This window comes from Dermacentor albipictus, chromosome 3 (genome assembly GCF_038994185.2).
Source record: "Dermacentor albipictus isolate Rhodes 1998 colony chromosome 3, USDA_Dalb.pri_finalv2, whole genome shotgun sequence".
NCBI lineage: Eukaryota > Metazoa > Arthropoda > Arachnida > Ixodida > Ixodidae > Dermacentor > Dermacentor albipictus.
In genome coordinates, this window is record NC_091823.1 from 161,966,178 (window position 1) to 161,986,386 (window position 20,209).

General features: G+C 47.4%; 1 protein-coding gene across 1 annotated transcript in view; it reads left to right on the forward strand.

Annotated features, from left to right (window-relative positions):
* Positions 1–16,748: 16,748 nt before the first annotated feature.
* LOC135905213 (uncharacterized) overlaps positions 16,749–20,209 on the forward strand; it is a 29,158-nt gene continuing 25,697 nt past the window's right edge. The window contains exon 1 of the mRNA XM_065436229.1: positions 16,749–16,894. Coding sequence (XP_065292301.1) covers positions 16,802–16,894 — 93 coding nt within the window. The 5' untranslated portion in view covers positions 16,749–16,801. The remainder of the gene's footprint in view (positions 16,895–20,209) is intronic.

The window sequence follows — 20,209 nt, forward strand, 5'->3', positions numbered from 1 at the left end:
CCGCTGGACGTAGGTGGCGGCCGCTGGTCTGCCGTTGCGACTGGTCCCGCACCGGCACGCGGTTGAAAACTTCGAAGCGCTCTCAGCCCATGTGTCCCCGCCTTTAAGCACACTTAGTAACGAACGCCTCTAGCGCGCGTGCGTCTAAATGTCGTACAAAAATCCCTCACGTGACCTGATCCTAGGTGCCTAGGGACAGGATCGTTTAGGGAATTTTGAGAAGGCGCGATGGTAGCGCCAAGGGATGCCGTGGCGTTGTGTGGCGCGTTGAATCTTGGGCCCACGCCGACCGCTGGTCGTATGATGCGTATGATGTCTCCAAAGTGGGTTCAGTATTTGTTGGCAAAAAGTCGTGCAGTAGTAGTGGTGTGGCATGTCGGCTTTTGGCCTCGGTGAGCTCTCGTGGTCTGAGACCCACATTTCTGAAGAATTCAGTGGTGCTGACGATCGAAATATTCAAGTGGCGTAGCGCCTCGGCAGTGCAATTTGCGAACCGGCGCTGTGCAGCAGCGTCGCCGTGTTCGCCCTTTTCGGCAGCGTCATCACATCACATATCCACCTTTACTCAATTGACGGGCGTCGTAGGCGGAGGTATTGTACGTGTTCTTCGCCGCGACTTACGTAATAGAATGCTTAAGGTGGTGTTTGCTCGCAACTGTTCACGCGTCCTTGAAATGGGGCAGCGCATGTTTTCAATCGTGTTCAGCGCTAGTGCGCTATACGTCACCTCATGTGATTTACTGTTATCGTGGGCTTTACGGCAATTATCGCCTCGTGCTGTGAGTATAGCGGAGCTTTAGTGATATCACATGGTCTGCCAGAACTCCACGAACTAAAACGCAGAGTAGGTGTTTAATATTATTGGTACGAAAGGTGCGATAATCACAATCTGGTGGAGCTTAATACTGTGCCCTGTGATGTTAAGCTGCATCTCTGCCCATTTTTCACGCTCTTAGTTTTAGCAATGGGACGCCAGGTTCTGTGCAAAATTGGGACGCGTGAATGTGTATTTCTGTCTGCAATACCTTCACCGCAGCACTTTTCTGTAATGCGATGAAGAAAACAGTGTATTGCGGTGACGGGATGCATGGCAGCCCTAGTTCCAGCTTTGATGTCCCCGTTACCCTGAAGATACTGTTCCGCCCGCTTCAGGTGCTCTGGAACTCTCTATTTGCCGGTATTTTTATTGTCACATGCTGAATGGTCCCACCGCAATACATATGTGTAGTGAGGTGAAGCTCAGTAACACCGCATAACAACTGCTTCAAATACTCTTATTTTACAAGAACAATGGTTAATTGGAATAAACTTCCTGATGAAGTTGTTACACTAAATTAGTTTGGTGGCAATACAGTTCCGAAGCGATTGCAACCAACATCCCTTCCTCGTTAATCTGGAGGCTCACAGTGCTCATGAAGCGACACCATGAAACAAGCAAGGTAACTGGATGCCTCCAAACCCTGGTTCGTTTATTACACTGTTCTGTTAGTAACCACCATGAGACCACCAACAAGCTCAAGTACGGCACTCGCATTGTTTCTGTGGTGGATCCAAGGTTAAAAGCACAAAACCAGAAAACTCAAGGGAAAGGAAAAAGCACCATTTAACACTCAGTATTGCTGCAGCCCACCCCCTTTTTTATTTTGTCTGGTCATGGTACATTTTTTTACTATAGATAGGCATGAACTTCTCCTGTGCACAGCTTACTGCAGAGAGCATTAGGTGATGTTCCCAATCAGTGTCCAATTTTTATTTACACAACGTGCTCGCTCAAAGAGGCTCGAAACACTGCAGTGGAAGCTACTAGTAGAAAAGGTGCCTGAAAGAAAAAAAGGAGGCTGTGCTGCAACCATCTTGACAGCATCTTGTACCCTTAATAAAAATTGTGCTTCCATATCAACTTCAACCCTCGACTTTAGAGTGAAGTCATCATCATCATCATCATCATCATCATCATCATCAGCCTGGTTACGCCCACTGCAGGGCAAAGGCCTCTCCCATATTTCTCCAACAACCCCGGTCATGTACTAATTGTGGCCACGCCGTCCCTGCAAACTTCTTAATCTCATCCGCCCACATAACTTTCTGCCGCCCCCTGCTACGCTTCCCTTCCCTTGGGATCCAGTCCGTAACCCTTAATGACCATCGGTTATCTTCCCTCCTCATTACATGTCCTGCCCATGCCCATTTCTTTTTCTTGATTTCAACTAAGATGTCATTAACTCGCGTTTGTTCCCTGACCCAATCTGCTCTTTTCTTATCCCTTAACGTTACACCTATCATTCTTCTTTCCATAGCTCGTTGCGTCGTCTTCAATTTGAGTAGAACTCTTTTCGTAAGCCTCCAGGCTTCTGCCCCGTAGGTGAGTACTGGTAAGACACAGCTATTATATACTTTTCTCTTGAGGGATAATGGCAACGTGCTGTTCATGATCTGAGAATGCCTGCCAAACGCACCCCAGCCCATTCTTATTCTCCTAATTATTTCCGTCTCATGATCCGGATCCGCCGTCACTACCTGCCCCAAGTAGGTGTATTCCCTTACGACTTCCAGTGCCTCGCTGCCTATTGTAAATTGCTGTTCTTTTCCGAGATTGTTAAACATTACTTTAGTTTTCTGCAGATTAATTTTTAGACCCACTCTTCTGCTTTGCTAGAGTGAAGTACCAGTGTACTTATGAACAACGAATCAATTCTGAAAGAGCATGTGCAGTCCAGCCAAAAGCATGGGCATGAATCCGCATTGTGCTCCTGCACTGAAGGTGAATAACGCGTTCCTTAATGGCAAATGTGCTTAGGAAGCTTCCCTGCAATAGGAATTTTTAATGTACAAAGAATTGTCAATGAAGCTTACCATGAGCAGATTCCCTTCCAAATTACATCACAATTGGAAATAATGAGCACAGTGTAAATCTATTCGCCTTTTCCACTCTTAGTATGCTTTACTGCACGATGCTTATTTCAACCCCTGTATCGCGGTGTAGCAAGCTATATAAAAAAAAACGTTGATCAGGTCACGTGACATATTTTTTTACGACATTTAGACGCGTGCCTTAGAGCAGCCGTGCCAACTCTCAGCTACTTGTCACCGTTTACTACATATGGCAGTAGTAGTTGTCTGATCGGTCGATGAGTTCGGCACAGGATTGCCAGATTAGACTGTTCTAGCGAAATTGGGTTACTTTTTTATGCGGGTTCGCGTCGAAAATTCTTAGTTGGCTGTATGGTTATATCAGGGCTATTTTTAAAGACTTCCTACGACTTTCCCGCTGCTGCGGCTGCTGCTGCTGCTGTGGGCTGCTGTCGCGCACAGCGGTTCGGGGGGTGGTGGTTTAGAACGTGTATATGCATGCGGAATCAGGGTGTACAAGAGCCGCATGTAAAAATACTGAGAGATATCTATAGTGGATCAACCAGCCACCGTAGTCCTCCATAAAGAAAGTAACAAAATCCCAGTAAAGAAGGGCGTTAGGCAGGGAGATACGATCTCTCCAATGCTATTCACAACGTGTTTGCAGGAGGTATTCAGAGACGTGGATTGGGAAGAATTGGGGATAAAAGGTAATCGAGAATACGTTAGTAATTTGCGATTTGCTGATGACATTACCTTGCTTAGTAACTCAGGGGACCAAATGCAATGCATGCTCACTGACTTGGACAGGCAAAGCAGAAGGGTGGGTCCAAAAATTTATCTGCAGCAAACTAATGTTTAACAGTCTCGGAAGATAACAGAAGTTTACGATAGGTAGCGAGGCACTGGAAGTGGTAAGGGAATACGTTTACTTAGGGCAGGTAGTGACCGCGAATGCGAATCACGAGACGGAAATAATCAGAAAAATAAGAATGGGCTGGAGTGCGTTTGGCAGGCATTCTCAGATCGTGAACAGCAGGTTGCCACTATCCCTCAAGAGAAAAGTGTATAATAGCTGTGTCTTAGCAGTACTCACGTACGGGGCAGAAACCTGGAGGCTTATGAAAAGGGTTCTACTTAAATTGAGGACGACGCAATGAGCTACGGAAGAAAGAATGATGGATGTAACGTTAAGGGATAAGAAAAGAGCAGATTGGGTGAGGAAACAAACGCGAGTTAATGACATCTTAGTTGAAATCGAGAAAAATAAATGGGCATGGGCGCACTTTTTGGGCGCATATTGCGCTCTTACGCATTGAAGTATTGGCACGCATGTCATGAAGCGTCATTTTCGCCCATGGTCCATTCAATGTTTATCAAGGGTTCCTTGAAGCCTAGCTGTTGCTTGGTTATCTCGCAAATCACCGCGTTATTGATTTACGTAGTAACGTTACGAACAAATATGCGGACGGCATATCCATTTGGGGCATCTGGAGCCACCCGTCCACAAATGCGTGCTAGGCTTGAACGTGCAGTGACAATCACAGTATCTGCGGCGTCTAGGCCTCCAGCTCTCCACAGAAAAGTGTTCCGTGATTGCATGCAAGTGGGAACGAATGACCAGGTACCCGATAATCGTTAACGGAGTAGCGATACGTGCAGTAGAACACAGATTTCTGCGCTTAGTCTAAACTGCGGATTATCTTGGTGTCAAGATACGCTGGCGCACTCAAGTCAAAGCTGAGGAGCTTTGTTCACGTCCTTCGCGTCGTTGCAAGAAGAAGATGGGGCCCCTCAGAGTCGTCATTACTCCAATTGTTCCATGCAATATTTGTAGGGCATATACACGGTGCCCCATGCCAGAACTCTCAGGCATAGGACTTAGCTGTGTGCGCACGCTGGTGAGAATTTAAGCTCAAGCATTGCTCACAAGTTTGGGCCTCTCACGATGCACGTCAACCAATAGAACAATAGCGGAAGCTCGCGCTTGTCCTATCGGTGTATACTTGCTCGCCGATCCTCTTCAAATGTACCTTCGCGTACTGACCCGACATAGACACCATCTCCCGCCACCACTCCGTGCCCCCACCGAGGTTCCAGGTTTTTAAGAACCCTATCGTGTCATCAGAGTATTCTGCCAACATTTTCTCTCACTTGTATTGCGAGAATAACCCTGCGGTTTCTGCTTAAACCTTTCTTTATATTGCAGATCCTTGGAATTACAAAATGTCATCTGTTGTATTCATTTGCCTTTAGCAACTTACCCTGTTTCACATTTCTGCAGAGTACGGAGATACTGTACACGTGTATGCCGATGACTTTGTCACGCCATATGCCTCCACTACAGCTTTTGTAATTCCACGTATGATCATCGCTAGGTGGTTTATACTAGACCATAGGTCAACATAAACTGCCGCAGACCTTGTTGCTATTAGGGAGGCACTTCGATTTCTCTCCAAGGAGCTGCCTCACTCATGGACAACATTTTGCGATTCCAAGCCAGATTTTTAAACTATTGGCTGTGTCCTCAGATGGGGCCTTTATTATTCAATGGCTACAAAAATCACAGGGCATCTCGACCGCACAAATAGAAATGGCCACAATGTCACCTTTCAGTGGATACTTTCACACTACGGCGTGATAGGGAACGAACAGGCAGACGCTGAAGCGAGAACTACTTTAAATAATGCTTCTTACGTACGCATTCCGTTCTCACGAACAGACAGAAACGCCCTACTTCGTCGCGTAATACGCAACCGTACGTTGGAACACTGGACCCAACCAGATCGACGACGCAAGCGATATACAAATGTGACCAAGAAATGAAATTTCCTATGCCTCACAAGCTCAAATGAAGCCAAATAAGCATGGTGAACCAGATTCGCCTTAGTGTAGCATTCACCAACCATTACAGACATCTGATAGGTTGCAGTGATTCTAGCCTAAACTTTGAATATTGTAAGGTACCACTAATACTTGATCATATATGTTGCGTGTGTCCAGCGTACGCACAAGAGCTACAGCAACTGGTCTCTCACATTGCAAACGTCAATAAGAGTGAGGCTTATAGCACGTGAAAATAGAAGGACGAAAGGAAGACGTGACACATACAGGCGCTAACTTGAAACAATCTTTATTTCGAGCAGTAAGTCGATAAGAGGCCGCTATCAGACGAGCGTCGTTTAGGTCCTTCACCTAATTCAAGTAGCGCAGCCCTGATAACAAGTGCCGCTATAGCCTTTGGCCAAGGTAGTGGGCTTGACGTACGGCTTTAGAGATGCCACAGGGCTGTGAACTTTTATATACGCACCTCTTCCTCATATAAACATCATCATTCGTCAGCCCTTTTCCTCCTTGTCCCTTCTCCCCAGTGTAGAGTAGCAGGCCAGAGCAAGTTATAGCTCAGACTGACCTCTTTGCCTTTCTGTAAATAAATGTATATCTCTCTGTCTCTCAAGTCGCTTTAAACGATAAATGTTCCTCCTGCTGTATGAGCTTGCTTTGTCCCTACTTGCAAGGCCTCTTTCGAACGCAGTCGCCTAACGCGTGTTAAGCCAGGTTTCGTTGACAAGGATATGGTTTCAGAAACCATATGTCGAATGAGACAATGCAAGCTCTCCTTCAAGTTAAGTTGGGGACTGGTGCAAAGATATTGAGCCAGATGAACAATTTCAGTCGCGTTTGAACTCTGCAGTTCTATATGGTGCAAGTGGCAGTGGGAATTGGAATTGGAAAGGAATTGCAGTGCGAATATGGAGCTAGACTGCATATTTAATCAATTTCCGTAAATCCGCTGGGTGAGCTGTATCAGCTAGGACTCTACGCACTGCCTTCTTTTTCGTAATTTGTTGTAGTCCAGCAGCTTTGTATTACATGAAATTTGCGATTCTTTCATGGTACTTCTCGAACGTTGCATGCCATTACAATGATAAGCTCTGTATATATATGAAAACCGATGTTCGTCCCTAGTAAAGATGTAATGATAATTGCTCACCAAAAGTCGGTGAGTAATTGCCTTGCCAACATCAGGTTGATAACTCGTCGGTTTTCATACCGTACTGCTGCGACAATATTTTTCTCCTTTTGATCTTTGTGCGTAAGAGTAATTGCTATCACGGCTTACGTTTTATGTGCACGTACTTTGTTATCACTGTAATTCTTATTTGTTCGTCTTACTGCTTATTGCAATGTACTTTGCTCACGCGTAATTTCCAGCTTTGACGAGAAAAAAAAAACTGCGTTCGTACATAATAAGTTCTAGCTGCACAATTAATACGTCCATATTTTATTATTTTTGCACACATCAAAGTGATGGTTTTGCAAAGAGGTTTTGCAGATTGTAAGAATATATATAGTATTCTCCTGACTTTCCATTCTTATGTATGGTGCGTGAATTTCTAGACAACGGGGTTTACGTTGTACTTCATGACAGTCGTACGCGACCCATAAAATCGATATTTGCGTGTTCCCTAGTCGAATTCTATTTCACTAGTTTTTCACTAATTCACTCGATTTCACAATTTTTTTTTCCTTGAAGTTGCATGGAAAGTAAGGTACACAGTCCCCCTTGGAAATTTGGCAACACACGCATTCGTGTCTGCATCCACAGAAACTCTCGTGCTCATATTGCAAGAATCTTGCCAGTGAATCGCTGTTCAAATATTGCGCAGTTCGACTAACCCCCGTTTTCCGGTAGTGGAACGGCTGGTCGTTTTTTTCAGTAGCGGAGGCGATGGTTCGATGCCCTGGTGCAGCCAATGTAAGTGGGCGCGATCAACGCGCTCCGACGCGCCCGGCGTCGAGCGACGCTTGCCTACAATGTCGAACTGTAGACGTGCCTTAAGCGTCGCCATGACGACGCTATCAGCGTTTCTCAGGAGCAGCGTCAGCCGGAGCGGGAATGGCGCGTCACTGGGAAAAAATTCACTACCATTCAAGAAGCAGCCAGACTCGAACCGATGCAGTGCGACGGGGACACGATTTGCCCCAACCTCAAACAGAACATCATGGTCGTGTGTTCCCCGCTACCCGAGAACGTCAATGGATATTTGAAAATTCAGAGCGTCACCATCGCCGGGCAGACGTACGAGGCCTTCTCCTACCAGACTGCACCAGACGACACGTGCAAGGGAGTCATACGCAACATTCCGCTCCACCACACGCAAGAAACGATAACCAGGTCCATCGTCAACCCGAGAAACCCACTCGCACTGGCGGCGAAGCGCATTAAGGAAACCGGGACGGTGATCGTAGTCTTCGAAGGACACAAAGTTCCCAACCACGTGATGTACGGATGTGCATGGGTAGAGTGCTCGCTCTACAGGAAGCAGATCGCCATATGTCAGGCTTGCGGCAAACTAGGGCACCGAGCAGACGTATGCCCCACACCAGAGAAGCAGACTTGCAGGGATTGCGGCATTCCAGACCCCGGAGAAGATCACGCTTGTGAAGAAGTCTCTTGCGCGCTGTGCGGCGAGAAACACCCCACGGCCAGCAAGGAATGCAAGAGCAGATACCAGGTCCCGTACGTGGTACGCAAACGAAGAATCGAGAACAAGCAGGCAGCCATTGCGTCCAAGAAACTTCGAGAAAAAGCGACGAGTCTCTTAAGGCAGAACGGCGTAGGTGCGGCGCAGCATCCAGACGGACATCGCGAGCCCAGAGGACGCTCCAGATCCAGAGGGAGCTCGGGATCCCGATCGGCCAGCAGAGGTCGCAGGAGCCGCTCCCGCACACCCGGGAGCCGGGGCCGCTCCACCTCGGGCGTGCGCTTCGCACCCGCGGCCGGAGCTGACAGCTGGGCCCAGCGAGTCAAGGCGACAACGGTATGCCAGGCCTCGGCAACGGCAGGGACGCTGCCCACTAACTCCGGGCCACTGAGGGACCAATCACAGGTGAGCTTGCAAGCGCGGCCAGAGAATAATGTTCACAAAGACATCTTAGAGAGAATCAAAGCACTCGAGCACGAAAACGCTCAACTCAGTCGCACAATGACAGAACTGGCTAACGAGAATAGATTGCTTAAAACGCAAATTAGCTCACCAACTGCACAGACACAGGACATGCACATGGACACTTCACCCAGTCCGAATCCCTCCAGCGTAGCGGAATCAGAAACGACTAGTCAAAGCCCACCCGCGAGCACACCAGCCACCAAGAAACGCAAGGCCAGGACCACGGAATGCGACACGCCTGCCAAGGACATAGACGGTAAATTGGACAAGAACCTTAGTACCCTAGGTCAACTACAATTCGATGTCGAGTCACTAAAGAAGGGGCACGACAGACCAGTAGAGGCGGCCGATGGCCTAACGAGCAGGGTAGAAGTGATGGAGAAGGGCTTCGGTGCCAGGATCGAGGGCCTCGAAAGGTCTGTCTTTACTCACTCCACGGCACCGGTCAACTCCCCTGCCTCCCCCATGGTTAGAAGGAACACTGCAACAAGCGATATCGTCACACCCAAAATGGCGGTAAAGTCCGCAACCATAGTAGAAAGTAAAAATGGAGAAGGCAAATAAGCGACATCCAGCCGAAAGGCACCAAGCGCAAATGAACAATCAAGGCAAGCTTCTAATCTGGCAATGGAATTGTCGCGGGTTCCGTAACAAGAAATCGGTCTTGCAACAGCACATCAGACACACTACAAACAAGCCGGACATCATACTCATTCAAGAGACCAACACCGACACACCAACACTTCCAGGATATGAAACAATTGCCGTTCCACCAACAAAAGCCTGCAGTGGCGTAGCGACGTTTGTCAGTAACAGGCTCGCGTGGGCCGAAATCGACAGAAGTAATCCGGACAGCAAATGCGAGCACTTGTTCATCGAAGTCTTTCCCAATGGCAAGAAGGCTAAGAGCAGACTAGCACTGAACATGTACAGCAGCCCGAACCACAGAACGCAAAGTTTCAGAAGACTGTTGAAGAAGGCCAGGGACAAAGCCGGGGACAACCCACTGATTATTGCCGGAGATTTCAACGCCCCAAACGTAGAATGGGGCTACGGCGTCACCAGCGCCAAAGGCAGAAATCTTGCCACCGATGCGGAAGAGATGGGCCTCAACCTTATCACGTCCGCGCTCTACCCTACCAGGATGGGCAACTCGGTCTCGAGGGACACCACCCCAGACCTCACATTCGTTCTCAACACCGAGGGGGCCACCTGGCATAATACCGGCGACGACCTCGGCAGCGACCATTACATTGTGGAAACGTCAATAGCAATCGCCTTGAAACCACTACGAAAGTGGAGATACACGGATTGGGATGCGTTTAGACAGATAAGAAAGGAACGTACCGACAAACCCGCTACACTAGAACAGTGGACGCAAGAACTAAAGGAGGACGCCCGCAATGCGACCAAGGAAATAGAAACCGATGTCCAGACAATCGGGATGGACGCTAAGCTCGCTCACATGCTGGAAGCGAAAAGATCCATACTGCAGAGATGGCGTACCCAGAGACTCAATAGAAAACTTAGGAAAAAGATTGCATTACTGAACAAGGACATTGAGCACCACTGTGTAGTACTCTCCAACCAACAATGGGACGAAGTATGTGCAAGGGCCGATGGCAGCGTGACATATGGAAAAACTTGGAACCTACTCAAACACCTTCTTAACAAAGGTCAAACCAGGAGCTCCCAGACCAAGGTGGCTGACAAGATAGCGAAACGTGAACTCAAAAAATGCAACGAGCAGGAATTTATGGCAAGACTTGCCGAAAGATACATGCCACTCTCGAGCAGCCACGAAAACGAGGCCGAGGCATCCGGTTCACCGTACACGGGAGCTGACAACCCCGACCTCGATGAACCCTTCACCCTGGAAGAAATCAGGACCGTCCTTCAAAACTTGAATGGTACATCGGCCCCAGGTCCGGACGGTGTTAGTAACAAGGCCCTTCGTAACTTGGACGAAGATTCCGTCCGGTTCCTAGCGGATCAAATCAATCAGGTCTGGGCATCCGGCAGGGTCCCACCGGAATGAAAGAACGCCACCACGGTTCTCATTCCAAAGCCCAACAAGCCCTCGGGCGTCGAAAACCTCAGACCCATGTCACTCACGTCGTGCGTGGGTAAGGCGGCGGAACACGCCATTCAGAACAGAATCTCCAGATTCCTCGAAACCAAGGGACTATTACTACACACCCTCATCGGATTTAGACCCGGTCTATCAACTCAAGACACCATGATTTTAATCAAGCACCAAATCATTGATGACCCCATTAGAAACGCCAAGGCCATTCTTGGGTTGGATCTAGAGAAAGCGTTCGACAACCTCTCTCACCAATACATTGTGGACACCATTTCTAAACTCAACCTCGGAGCTAGGTTCCACTCGTACGTCAAGTCATTCTTGGATAACAGGACGGCTACGCTCCGATTTGCCGACCTCTCCACGGAGACTCTCTCTCTGGGGAGCAGGGGCACTCCCCAAGGCTCGGTCATCTTCCCTATGCTTTTCAACCTTGCCATGGCGGGACTTGCTGAGAAACTAGGGCAGATCCACGGGCTCGAGCATACCATATACGCAGATGACATCACCATGTGGGCGTCCGAAGGAACCCCGGGCATGGTGCAGGATATCTTGCAAGAAGCAGTGAACGCCATAGAAGAATTTCTAATTCCCACAGGACTCAGATGCTCGCCTACCAAGTCGGAGCTGCTCGTACGCAGACCCACGCAGAAGGGCCGCAGGCCATACTCGTCAGACTTCGATTATAATCAAGAAATTACCGTACGAACCACTTCGGGACACGCCATACCGTGCGTCGACAAAATCAGAGTCCTGGGTATGATCGTAGAGACTAAAGACGTCAGTGCCTCTACGGTTCAGAAGCTCATCACCAAAACCAACAACGCTATTGGGCTCATCAGAAGAATTGCCAATAGACACAGGGGCCTCAAGGAACATAATCTCATCAAACTCATACACGCGTTCGTCACCTGTCACTTCGCATACGTTGCGGCAATGCTCAAATGGACACGATCTGAAAGAGACAGACTGAATGCCCAAATCAGAAAGGTCACCAAGCAAGCCCTCGGCATTCCAACCAGCACCAGCAACGAGACGCTGGGGCACCTGGGCATGCACAACACCCTGGAAGAAATTGCCGACACCCAGCAGCGCGCCCAGCTTGCTAGGCTTTCGACGACGCCTCCGGGGCGCACGATCCCAGAGAAGCTAGGCTTTGCACAAGGAGACATAGAAAAAGGCTTTGCGGACCTCCCACGGGACATCCGTGCCAAGATCATGGTTCGCCCTATACCCAGAAACGTACACCCCGAAAACAATAGGGGCAGACGACAAGCGAGAGGACAATTCATTCTTAACCAAGCCTTTGCGAACAGTGAATGCTCAGCTTTTGTGGACGCGGCGGCATACACGGGAAACAAAGCTTTTGCAGTGGCGGTTCTGGACGGCCGTGGATCCACAAGATATGCAGCCACGGTAATTGCAAGGAAGCCTGAACAGGCCGAACAGGTTGCGATCGCTGTTGCGCTCACCGACGACAATCTTTCCCATATCTACAGCGACTCAATAGCCGCTATCAGAGCATTCCAAAAGGGCACGGTCTGCGCACAGGCTCTCAGGATTGTTTCAAAGAAAGAGATTAAGAACCACATCATATACTGGTTCCCGGCACACTTAGGGCCAAAGATCGGCGACGTCCCCAACCTTAACGAGGCGGTACACGAGGCTGCGCGCGCGCTTACAGACTGCGCGGCTTCACCCAACCACTCGGAGAATAAGGACGCGCCCACTACATACAATGAAATCACTAAACACTACTACCTACAACGCAGACAGTACAGCACGCCACACCGCACGCGCACTCGAGCTCAAGGGGTTACACTCAGAATGCTACAAACAGACACGTATACCCCACTCAAAACAGATTACACCATTACATGCCTGAGCTCTACGACAAGTCTCATTGCACCAATTGCAATACATCCCTTAACGTATATCATTTACTCTGGCCGTGCTCGCAAGCTCACGTAAACTACGACCAGGACAAGCGCAAGTTTGACGAGGCAATCCGGAGTGAAGAACTCGCTCTCCAACTCTGGGCCGTCCAGCAGGTCCACGACGCCGCCAGGAAACTCAACCTCCCGGTTCCATCGTGGGAGACGCCTACTCCATGAGAGCCCAAAGCTCTCGTGGCCTGCAGGACCTGAATAAAGTTGATTTCCTTCCTTCCTTCCACTACCATTCCAGCCCACGAAGGTGGTGGTTATGATATTTACTTATTGGCAATCTAACAAGTGCAGACACATCCGCTGCGAACACACACAATTGGTAACTGCAGCGGTTCGGCCTGTCGACGTGGCCAGATCTAATCACGCCAAGCGTCTCAACGCGCTTGGCGTGCTTCATATATAGGCAAATCCACGTGCTTCATATAATTTCCATGCTAACTGAACAGCCCCGATTGCAGCTTCTATAGACACTATCGCCAGAGTTCCCTGTAGCAATTATCGAATGAAGCGCTTTGGTATTGACTGGCTTCTCAGCTTTTCTCTGGCTACTGTAGGTGTCAGCGCATGCTTTACTGGTTTACTTTGCCTCCTCATAGAAGGCACAGGCGTTTTGAGGCATGGATATTGAAAAAAAAATATGCGTGGCCCTGCAACGGCAAACACCAGAGGCTAGTGGAAATGGGGAGAAGGCCAGTAAAGTAGTGCCAAACCACACACAAGACACATGAGCGCCGGCAACACGTCCCTGCGGCGTCCGCGATTCGTGTGGCCAACGCGGTAGTAGACGCCGTTGTTGTTTCCACTCTGTACAGAGCGGCGGGTGAGGAGGACATCTAGGCACTCTAGCAGCTGCCAGAAAATAATGCCCCTCCTCTATGGCCTTAACCTCCTGCCTCACGCGCCACAGGAGAGGGCACGCATCTAGGCCGCGTTCCTCGTTCGCGCGTCCGCCGCTCCTTCTCACCGCTAGGCTCTACTCACCCTCGCCACGTCGCTATGCTAGGTGATGCTATTTTATGCCCTGCTTTCACTCTCTCTCAGCTCTCTCTGCCCCCGCTCGGCGAAGCTGCGGACGCAGAGAAACGCAGCGAGGTTGCAACAGCTCCACTGAAAATCTATTGGAGCCTAGGCACATACAGCTCCGCTGTATATACATAGGCACATACTAGGCACTACGCTGTATGTGCTACCCGGAAGGATATGGAGATGGTATAGTTATTGGAAGATGTTTCTAGGTTAATAAAGATATTCGTTTGTATAATATACTTGCACGCCTAATTTCCAGTAATAAATGACCTCGTGCCGCAGACAGCCGCTGGTGACTGAATTGTATGTTGCGTTGTTTTATTTTCCTGTCACTAGGCAGTGCGCCATACGTCAATCAAGTGAATGACGAAGCGATTTGCGTGCATGCCTTGACCGAAACGCATCTACAAGATTTGGAACATCCACCTGTTATTGACAATTTGGTATCCTAAGAATGCAACAGAATGACTGGGTCAAGGAAAGGTGGAGTCGTAGGCATGTGAATTAGGCGAGGTCTGGAGTGGCAGAGGTTAAACGAGACATCTGAGGAACATTTATGGCTTAGCGGCACATGGCAAGGCAAAAAGGCGCGGCTGGGAGGAGCTTATCTATGTACTGGTAGTGATAGCAGAGATAAAAATGAGGAAGTTACTGATTGCATTGCAATCGATATTAATGAGTTCAAGAAATCGAGCCAGGCGATACTAGTGCGAGATATGGACGCACACATGGATAATTTTGACGGATATACTGATAGCAACGGTTCTCTAGTGCTGGATCTCTGCGATGAACAGAACCTTATGGAGGATAACAGCGAGAACAAGTGTCATGGACAGGTATCGCGGCAGTGCGGAAATGGGCAGTCATGTATCGATTATATTTTATTCTAGGAAATGGTCTAAGAACAACAAGACCAAATAATAATAGACGAACATGAAAAAAATAGCCTGGGTAGCGGTCATAAAAGTTTAAGCTTAAAATCTGGAGAGATGCAAGGTAAAACACAAAGCAATTAAATTACGTTTTCTAAATATGAATCAGAAGCGAGCAACACAGATTGTAAAAAATAGAGATGGAAATCGAGGTGTTTCCCACAGCAATACGGGAATGCAAGTAACAGTTAGACGTTATACAGGAGAAGACAGGAGAGACGCAAAAAAATATTGTGCAATTGCACAGAGGGAATAATGTCAGTTGTGGAGCGAGGAAATAAATCAAGCTATAGAAGAGCGTCACCAGGCGTATGGGGGTCATCAAGAAGCCTAAAAGTTGGGATCATAAAAAGAGGTGCTCCTTGGATGGAACAATTACTGTGAAAAGAAAAACGTTGCGAGTGAGCTCCTGCAATAGAAACTTAAATGCACAATGAATGTTTGCTACATAACATTCGCAAAAGAAACAAAGGTGCTCTAAAAGAATCCTGCAACCACGTAAGAGCACTCGGAGCTCCAACCAAAAATTCGCAAACGGCTATAGGGGTGAAGACGGTAACATCTACGAATCCGACGACGCGCTGCGGTACACCACATACGTTATTAGGGATAACTTGGGCACGAAAGGAAGCGTACTTCGGATTTACAGATATCCAGCCAGAAGAGAGAAGCCCGAGAGATCAAAATTCAGCATAGAAATATCTTACTGGAATAAAGCAGAAGAAAATGTCCTTAATAACAAAGCAGCCGCACCCGGTCAAATACCAATACAGCTAACCGAAAACCTCGGTCGAAGGGCTAGGCACTGCAGACTAATGCCATAGAGCAAGTGATTAGAATGAAAAAAATCTAGTTGGATAGCGTGAAAGCAAGATGAGCCTCGTATACACATGGAACGGTGATTGTGATAAGACGAACTCGTACAGGCCAGTTACGGTAACGTCGCTGGCATCATCTTCATCAGCCTATTTTTTTGTCAATGTAATGCAGTACGAAGGCCTCTCCCTGGCATCTTATATTACCCCTGTCCTGCGCCAATCGATTTCAAACTGCGCCTGCAAATCATCGCGCCACCTAGTCCCCAATCATCCCACCACCTAATTTCATCGCTCCACCTAGTCTTCTGCCGTCCTCGACTGCGCTTCCCTTCTCTTGGCACTCATTCTGTAACCCTAATGGTCCACCGGTTATCTAACCTACGCATTACATGGCCTGCCCAGCTCCACTTCTCCTGGTGTCAATTAGAATGTTGACACAAATGCTAGAACGAAAAACATGCATCCCGTAGCTGAATAAATCAAGCAGGCTCGGTGACTATATGCCAGCGCTGCATTTCAGAAACATGCCAATGGACCGCCATTATTATATGCGCGAGAAAGGAGCCCGGCTGCACACAGCCCTCATATATGACGCGTTTCGGCGGTGGCAACACGGTGTGTCGCTACATTGCGTCAATGCTAATTGCAATAATGTCGGCATTCACTGTGAATTGGGTTCTACGGGAATTTTTAACGGTCTATCGACTGCTAAATATTCCAAAACTATTCGAGAAGTATTCAATATTCGATTCAATTGCTTCCCAGCACTATTCAGTTGGTATTGTACTCGAGCTAAAAAATTAATATTCATGCACTCTTAGCAGTTTTACGTATTGCAAAAAATGTTCCGGGTCCCTATTCAAAAAAATTACGATACTTCTAAAAATGTTCGTAGGACTAAACGACAGATAATTGTGATGACCGGGATTTCAGTGGGGGTAGCTGGCCAATCACAGACAGTTATTACGAGAGAAAAGCTTCGGAAATACAGCAGTTTTTTTTTTATTTACATGTACACTTCTCCATTTTCGCATACCCCAGCGTAGGAGACGGAACTTTCCACTCATACATATTCATTCATTTTTACACTTCAAGAGACGGCCTGCGCGCGTGCAATAGGCGAAGAAGAGGAAGAAGAACGACACAGCATGTACATCTAGCACAGAAGGCTCTACATCTAGGCACCATGAAGGATCCGATGTACTTTGAAAACTACGGGGAGCCGCTAGACTTCGAGGTACCGGAGAAGTGCGACAAGGCGCTCGTGCCTAATTACATAGTAAGTGTACTCGACGCCATCATTTAGGTCGCTTTTGAAGGATGAGCCATCACCACGAGATCTTTTTTATTGTGTTTGACTAACCCTAAAACTCCCTAGTGAGAAATATGAGGTCCTTTTGATGCGGAATCTTGCTCATAAGTGTGGCTTTGCCTAGGTAGCACGGAGCAAGGCGTGCGTTGCTTTTTCGGGCGGATAAGCGTTCGTCCAAACAGGTAATAGTGGCAGGCGCAGAGTCTGTAATGGAGAAGAGTGAGTTTTTATTTCATCGTCAGTGGCTAGCCCCTGTCACTGGCGCACTCGTTGAATAAGGCTTGTAGCTTCGCAGCGCGTTTCCAGCGCTCAGCCAGTGGCACGATCGTCCGTGACGGGAGGTGGCACGCGGACAGGCTCTGCTTATGCGCCCTGAACAACGACTTTTGTATAACCTGTTATTAAATATGTAACACTGAACGAAATCGCAGTAACGGCGTGTGATTATTAAATGCACAGCGGCCGCTAAAACAGCATCTACCTAAGACTCCCCCCCCCCCCCCCCCCCCTCAGTTGCGCTTTGCGCCGGGTGGCGTCGCCCTCAAATTTATCCGTTCCAGTTGAAAGCGGTTGATTGAGGTCGCTGTTTGGACAACTTGTGTTTCGTTTAACTCCGCTACGAAAAAATCGAATTTTTAGAAACTTCATTAAAAATGAAGATAATAGAAATTATAAAACTAAGAAGCGTAATCAACGTAATACCTACTATTACTGTGCTGTAATTAAAAGCAGTGTAATACGTAATGAAATGTAATTAAAGTAAAATGAATAATTTATTGTCTCGTCGAACATGTGCTGACATGTGACTGGATTTTGGCGGAAAGCAGTATATTCTTTTTAATGTCTGAACGTGCGTTTTTGCTTGAGTGCCTGTACCCTGTAAAACGTAAAGGATTTTCATGTCACCTTTAATAAGGGCCTTGCTAGTGTTTTATAATCCATACTTCTGTACATATCTTTGTTCAATGTAATGCCTAGACAGAACGTGTTAAGCTGGGTTAAACAAATGAACGTAAGACAGGGGGCAAATTAATCTTTTTTTTAAACTTCACTATGGAACACTCCCTACAAAGCAAAGATTAACGGATAAGGGTCTCTGTCTCCCATAAACAACAAATCGTCTGCATTGTGAAACACGCGGAACTGTAGAACACGTGTTTATTGATTGTTTGGACGCAGTTCTTCATTGAGACATCTTGCCAGCGCAGACTGAAAAAAAAAAAATGCTTACCTATCACGAGTTATGGCATTGCTTTTCGGTGCGTGGACAACGAAGACGGTGTCCCTTGTATTATGTTGAGGTTGGTAGGACTACATAAAAACAATTAAATTATGGGGTTTTACGTGCCAAAACCCCTTTCTGATTGTGAGGCACGCCGTAAGGGAGGACTCCGGGAATTTCCACCAACTAGGGTTCTTTAACGTGAACCTAAATGTATAGGGGTGTTTTCGCATTCCTCCCTCATCGAAATGCGGCCGTCGTGGCCGAGATTCAATTCTTCACATATATCCTGTCAGGGAAACCTCCGTTGAAAGCATAGCATCCGCGAACAGTACAAAGCACCAAGACTGGCTGCCGCTTTTGGGTCGATCGTAAAACATGAAAAATTCTTAAGTTAGGCACGCTGGGTAAAGACTTCGTCTCCAAGTGTATTTTTATGCGAAGCATATTACGAGAGCTCAACCCAGCTCCTCAGGCGCGGCGGTGACCATGAAACCACGTGACACCATGACGTCACGACAGAGGAGAAGTGGCTTTGGCTCAACTCTTGCAAGACGGGCTGGGTGGGAATCGAACCAGGGTCTCCGGAGTGTGGGACGGAGACGCTACCACTGAGCCACGAGTACGATGCTTCAAAGCGGTACAAAAGCGCCTCTAGTGAATGCGGTGTTGCCTTAGAAACGAGCTGTTTCTAAGGCGTGCGTCTCTTGCTCAGGCGCACATTTCGTTGCCGCGCCGAACGCTGCTTTGCTCGACGCTCACCGCGTCCAATGCGGGGCGCGTAGTCGCTGCCCTGTAGCCCATTGTCTTACACCCCTTGGCGGGTCGACGGGAACGCTATCGCGTTCCACTCTTGAAGGCGAAGCAGTAATGCCAGAGTTGTTTCTTCGTCTAGCCGAACCAAATATAGCCAAGCAACAGCAGTTCACCAGGCTAAACAGTGGTTCAACAACTAAAATAAAGGCTAGTATGCTTCGCATCCTGGGCTTAACCTTACCTAAGCCACAGCCATTTTTACCTTATCTCTACAAGTATTCAAATATCTTATACGAAGTAAAGAGGCAATACAAAGAAGCGATTGTGGCGTAGAGCGTCGGTCTTCCGTGTTGGGGAGCGAAGTTCGATCCCATATCATTTGCCCGAAATTCACATAATTTTTTTTAAAATGAGCTATTCACCTACACAGCAGCGCTTACCAGCCATGCACAGACAGCAAATTCCACTATAGTTTTCAAAGAAAGCTTTGAAAAAGACAGCAGATTTGTGCGATCTTCCAATTTCACAACGCGATTTTCAGTGTAGTTGTGTCTTTCGGACATCTGAAAGAATTCTGGCTGCCTGTAATGTAACCACATACTTTTAAAAATTTGCTGCTTATGACTACCTCATCTGAAACCTTAACCGCATTTAACGCTTTTGAGCACTGGTAAGCGATTTTTTTTTTACAAGGAGACTAATTTATCCACACAAATTTTACTTCTCGAGCACACTGACCATAATGTTCCCCAAAATATTGCTCAATTTGATTTCCATTACTTTGTATCCCTTCCTGGGCAGCAGCACAAGTGCTGTCTCCTTCGTAAAGCACGTCTGTAACGCTCTGAATAGCTTGAATACGTAATTTACTACCAGTGTCTTAATCATAGTCCACACACATTGATATTCGCCTACACATTGCCGATAACATGCCTCTAGTTTTCAACAAATATAAACACGGTGTCTTGTTCAATTCACTGAGGACACTGGAAAAACCTGCTTCCAACATCGCATAAATAAAGAACGAAGTTTCAGTAACTATTCGCAATGCTTCTAATTGGGCCAGTAATGTGAGTTTCGCCACACGTTACACTAAACACGTTGCTTTTTAGAACAAAAAAACAAAAAAGAAGACAGTGAGAGGCGAAGAAAGACGAGCACTACACTTACAACCGTTTATTCCGAAAAACAGAGCATCCCACAGCTACACAAAAGGGCGCATGCGCAAATGCATTACCTTACACTAAAAAAGTAAATATATATATATATATATATATATATATATATATATATATATATATATA